Source organism: Montipora capricornis, chromosome 1, assembly GCF_036669925.1.
Source record: "Montipora capricornis isolate CH-2021 chromosome 1, ASM3666992v2, whole genome shotgun sequence".
Lineage (NCBI taxonomy): Eukaryota > Metazoa > Cnidaria > Anthozoa > Scleractinia > Acroporidae > Montipora > Montipora capricornis.
Window position 1 is genome coordinate 15,790,306 of NC_090883.1, and position 5,000 is coordinate 15,795,305.

The following is a 5,000-nucleotide window of genomic DNA, read 5'->3' on the forward strand; positions in this document are numbered from 1 at the left end:
ATCCGTGATGTGACCATTGATTTGGAGAGTGTCTCTAAATAACAAGCCAACACCTCCATCTCGGGAATGACCCCTTGGAACGTCTAAGAATCTATAGCCAGTTGGACATAGGGTTCTAATCTCAACATCATTAATTTTACCAGGACGCAGCCATGTTTCAGTGAGAGCTAAAATATCAATGGCTTGATCGACCAAGTTCACACCAAAATTAGCATAATCGCGTTGAGTTGTTCTTGAAGATATATTTAAATAATTTCCTCGGGTCTTCTTTCAACCTTTTCCTCCTCTATACTTTAGAACACCATGCGATTTTAGTTCGCCCAGAACTTGAGGACAAGGCGTACAAGCACTCGATCGTAGACTTAAAAGAAATTTCCTAGATTATTATTTTATATTCGACGAAGGTGAATTAGTATGCGAATGGCGGCCAACAACTTGTGAAGTGGTGAACCGATCGAGCTGAATCCCACTACCATTTAAGTCGGGGCCAGGGTTCAAGGAGACATCCATGAATATTGTAATGTCTTGAGGAGGATCATGACCAGGGACAAGCAGACAAGTGTAACCGCGTGTCGTCCATAAGCAGCGAGGAAGACGTGATTTATGGAAACCATGCGATGACAGTTCCAGCCGCACAGGAACTCGTGCATTGAGGCCAAAAGCACAAAATATACCAATGCCTTTCCCAATAACACAGAAATAAGCATTGTGCTTGAAACATTGGCTTTCGTCGACATAAGTTGCTCCAGATATCACAGGACAAGTAAAAAAACAAGTAAAAAACACCATAAATGTAAGAGCGACTAAAAACTTGGCAGCCATGACAGCGCCTAACATGAACCTGTAAGGTTGAGATGCTCCACACATTCCTAACAGAACAAGAAGAGCAACAGGTTCTTCTTAAGAAGCAGCGGGAAAACAAAAAGGTTCACGACCCGCCCAAAGCTAAGACGAGAGATGCCAGTGTCCAGTTTGCACCTGTGCCGAGGCAGTCAACAGATGTGGCCATCCAAACAGACTGCAGTGGTGATGTCATACAAGAATTAAAGGAGCAGGTTTTGAACCTAACGAAGATAGTGTCAGAACTTACGACTTACAAGGCTCAGACACAGACCGTGCAAGTCTCAGAAGATGCCCAAAAAACGCCCCAGGGGTCGCTTTTGACAGAGCTTCTGAGTGATTCAATGAGTGATTTGCAAGATTTGTGCCCAGACAGCTACGAAAATTCCAGCGCCGCTACTCCTGATACTCCCCTGCCTGGTCTAACGTCTTGCTATAACAGCTCTCCATTTGGTTATCCGCCACGAGCACCACTCAGAGCGATACAAGAAAATGATGTTGTGAACAACCTACCATGCCCCACAGAACAGCAGTGGCAAAACGTTGATGCAATTATCTTCAGGGGGGCGCAGATGTGTACCACAGCAATGGCGTGCGTTGATGTGCTTTTCACTGAAGCTGAGCTGGCAAATGGGAACACAGGCGGTACGTTTGGCTACGAGAAACTGGATGAGCGTAAAATACGTTACCTGTCATCAGCGCTTTGCCAAAAGTTCGACTCGCCGTCTTTTCAATCACAGTGGGAGACCATGCGTGCAAAAATCAATTCTAAATGCAGGGGCAAAAGAAGAACTGTTATTAACAGACTCAAGACAAAAGCAATTTAATACTTTGTGTCACTGCATAGTTAGATTTGAGTAGATTTTTCTAGTAAGTTCCCTTTTTATATCTTTTTATAACACTTTAAGTAAAACTGCGAGACTTAAAACAAAAGAACAGTTAGTAGCATAATTTTTTAATGAGGGGCCATTGACAGTGTAAATTTCCATTACAACTTTTAAGTTACTTGTGCGTAGATTTTTCCTTAAGGCTTCATTTTAATACTGTTTGTGAATTGTAACGACCATTAAATCAGTTTTTCCACTTCAAAAAAAGAGACTGTTTTTATCAGTCGTTTTTGGGGGTTGGGAGGGGGAGTGTTGTATGTTTACTATTTTTGTCCAAACGAGTGTGATAAGATTAATCTTCTCAAAAGGATATGATCGGAACAGAATTTACTTGACGTTTTTTTATTTTGTTTGAACTGCATCTCTTGACAGTAGAAACTTAATAAAACAAGCTGGACTAATGATAATCATAATGTTAAAGTTTCGGCTGGAAAACTTCAGCAAGTTTGAAGACAAAACACTCCCCGGAAACGTGTCAAATTTGCACACAAAACTACTATGATAGCATTTACTCGCAATATTTCTCACTGAACTCACAATTTATGGCATGTTGTTTGTCTCTCTGTAATCGAATGAAGTACACATTCAGTTTTCAGCGTGCAAGTTGAGCAAAAAGTTGAAATAAGGGGCCAAAATAGCGGAAAATGATGCGATCATCTCCCAAGTTGATCAGTTTGCTGTCGTCACCACGCAGCTGAGACTGTGAACCACCTCACGGGTGGAGAGTACGAGACATGTCTGCTGTTTAGTAAGCAAAAGTGTAGGATTACAGCAAAAAAAAAAGGTTACCTCTGTTTCTGTGTGGGAAATTAATTATGTACAGCGTTGAGCAAAGATCGATCGACCAACAGACGTGCGAGACAAAGTTTGTGAGATCAAAAATTTCGTGCCCTCCACACGTGAGGTGACAATTGACCACGTTCCCAGTCTTGACCGCGTGGTGACGGCAGCAAACTAATGAACTTTCCGCTATTTTGGCTGCCATATTTCAACTCTTTGTGCAGCTAGCACACTTAAGACTGAATGTGTACTTCACTGGACTGCAGCGAGAGAAACTACATGCCATAAATTGTGAGTTCAGCGAGAAATTATGCAAGTAAATGCTATTTCTGTGTGCAAATTTGACTCGTTACCGAGAAGTGTTTTGTCTTCAAACTTGCCAGCGCCATCGCTGACACATAGTTTTGGTTTTGAATCACCCTGGCTGTCCGATGGAAAATACTTTTACACGCACGCTTTAGCTGTTCATGCCTTTTCTGGTGAACTCCGTTTTCAATCAACCATCACATGTAAAAGTTCTTACTTGCAACCAGCTATTTCGGAAGAAAGGAGTTCATTTTCACACGTTTATGAAGCTCGTTTAATGGCCGAGGGTTTTAGCGGATGTACTTGTTATAAGGTAAGATTTCTTGCGGAAGATAACAACTTCATTTCTCCTCATAAGCAAAGTAATTGAAACTGATTTAAATCTTCGAATATCTTTCGCGGCCAAAGGTCTCAGCTTCGTTTTTCTGATCAGGAAGTTGATATGATATTAATTACAAAACACCAATGTAAGCTACGGTTTCATTGACCCAGTTGTATTACCGCGAGAATGGATGCACTTTGACTCTTGACTTCAGGTTGAGTTAACATGCGTGCTGCACACTAACACTCTAGTGTGCTGTGTCCTCTCGCACGCTAGATTTCATTAATTTTCGAAGATTAACACGCTTTCCATGTTTGCCTGCTCGCGCTGTATTGTTTCAAGTGTGTTACATGAAACAAAAGCATGAGCTCATTAATGTGTGCTCTAGTGTGCTCAGCAACCGTGTGTCAGTTTCTATTGTTTTCAAGTGCAAGCGTGTTGTGAGCGTGCTATCACCTTTGTCCCTAAAATCATATGGAGGGTCACAAATATTAATGACCCCAATGAATTAACTAATTTGGTCACGTGCAAAATAGATGAATGTATAATTATGCGATGTGCAAAAATGGTGTTAATAACCACAATACTGATTTTTCTTACTCTGAAGACTTTCACGCAATATGTCGAGTCTTCCAAGTAATTAAGGAAGTATTTTCACTTGCAGAAGTACATTTTCAGTATACGTAATTCCTAGTTCAAAAACAGTTGGCATAACATCCAGTTTTGACGTACCTTGTAAGTATACTTACACTAAACTTCTGCTGGATAGAAAACAAGCAGTATACTTTGAATTCTCTACTGCATCTATACTTTAGTAACTGCAGTATACATGTACTTAAAGTGTACTAATAAAAATGATAAAGGTTTATTAGCATTCCAAAAAATGAATTGGCTCTTCCATGCTAAAAAATTCCTATTCTACTCTAATTACGCAAAAACTTGGAATATAATAATTGACAATAATATCACATTCTAAAATTAAGATTTAAAATATAAACAAGCTAAAATGTAAATGTAATAAATGGACTGAAATTCATGTAACTTCTAATCTGTTTCGAGCATTATTGACAAGATATGATGTTAAATTTCTCTTAAAAGATCGAAAGTCAATACAGTTTCGCAAATAACTTGGTAATGCGTTGAACAAGGCTGCTGGGCTGTCTTGAAAGGTGCCACTTTCGATAAGCACCTTTAACTTGACTTCACAGGACGAGCGTCACACGTTCCAAGCTCTCTCCATTACGTGAAATATCAACTGCCATTTGCGGGAGGGCGTGCAACCTTTACTCTTCTAAGAGGTGCATGTCGGTCTAAACAATCCTTCATAAGAGAATTCAAAGCATCGACCATGTCATCCGGTGATTCCAAACCATAAACTACGTCCGGAGAAAGTAAAGAGAAATCCAGTTCCTTCTCATTCCGTAAAAACTTGAAGCGAGGTTGAAATCTGGGTACGCGCACATTAATGCATACAAATGGTGCATCATGGTCACCAACCATAGAGTAAGGTATGACGTCAGTGTACGTGATATTTTGTGGAAAGTTGACGACAATATGGGTTTTTGATGTTCCCATTACTCTAGTGGGCTTTGTGACAATTTGCTTGAGGCTAAATGCTTCAAGAAGGGTTTGATACTTCTGTGTTAAATTGTCTGAGGGTTTTCGCATATCTATGTTGACGTCTCCAGTTACAACAAGTAGCCCATCCCAACTCATAGTCAGGTAGCCAAGCAAAGATTCAACACGCTCCAACCAGTCACTTTCGCTGATTATTAGCTTAGACCTGTACATAATTCCATAATTTGCTGTGTTTGTTACGTCCTGGTAGTTCTAGCCACAGATGTTCTAGATGTGGATGCAAGTTC

The 5,000-nt window shown here is 40.3% G+C and overlaps 1 protein-coding gene across 1 annotated transcript in view; it reads right to left on the bottom strand.

The window, feature by feature from the left end:
• LOC138059325 (uncharacterized) overlaps nucleotides 1–822 on the bottom strand; it is a 2,510-nt gene extending 1,688 nt beyond the window's left edge. Inside the window, exons 1-2 of the mRNA XM_068904896.1 lie at nucleotides 474–822; nucleotides 1–182 (exon numbers count right to left, since the gene is read on the bottom strand). The exon at nucleotides 1–182 is cut by the window's left edge and continues 553 nt beyond it. Of these exons, the coding sequence (XP_068760997.1) occupies nucleotides 1–182; nucleotides 474–822 (531 nt within the window). The remainder of the gene's footprint in view (nucleotides 183–473) is intronic.
• Between the last annotated feature and the right edge of the window lie 4,178 nt (nucleotides 823–5,000).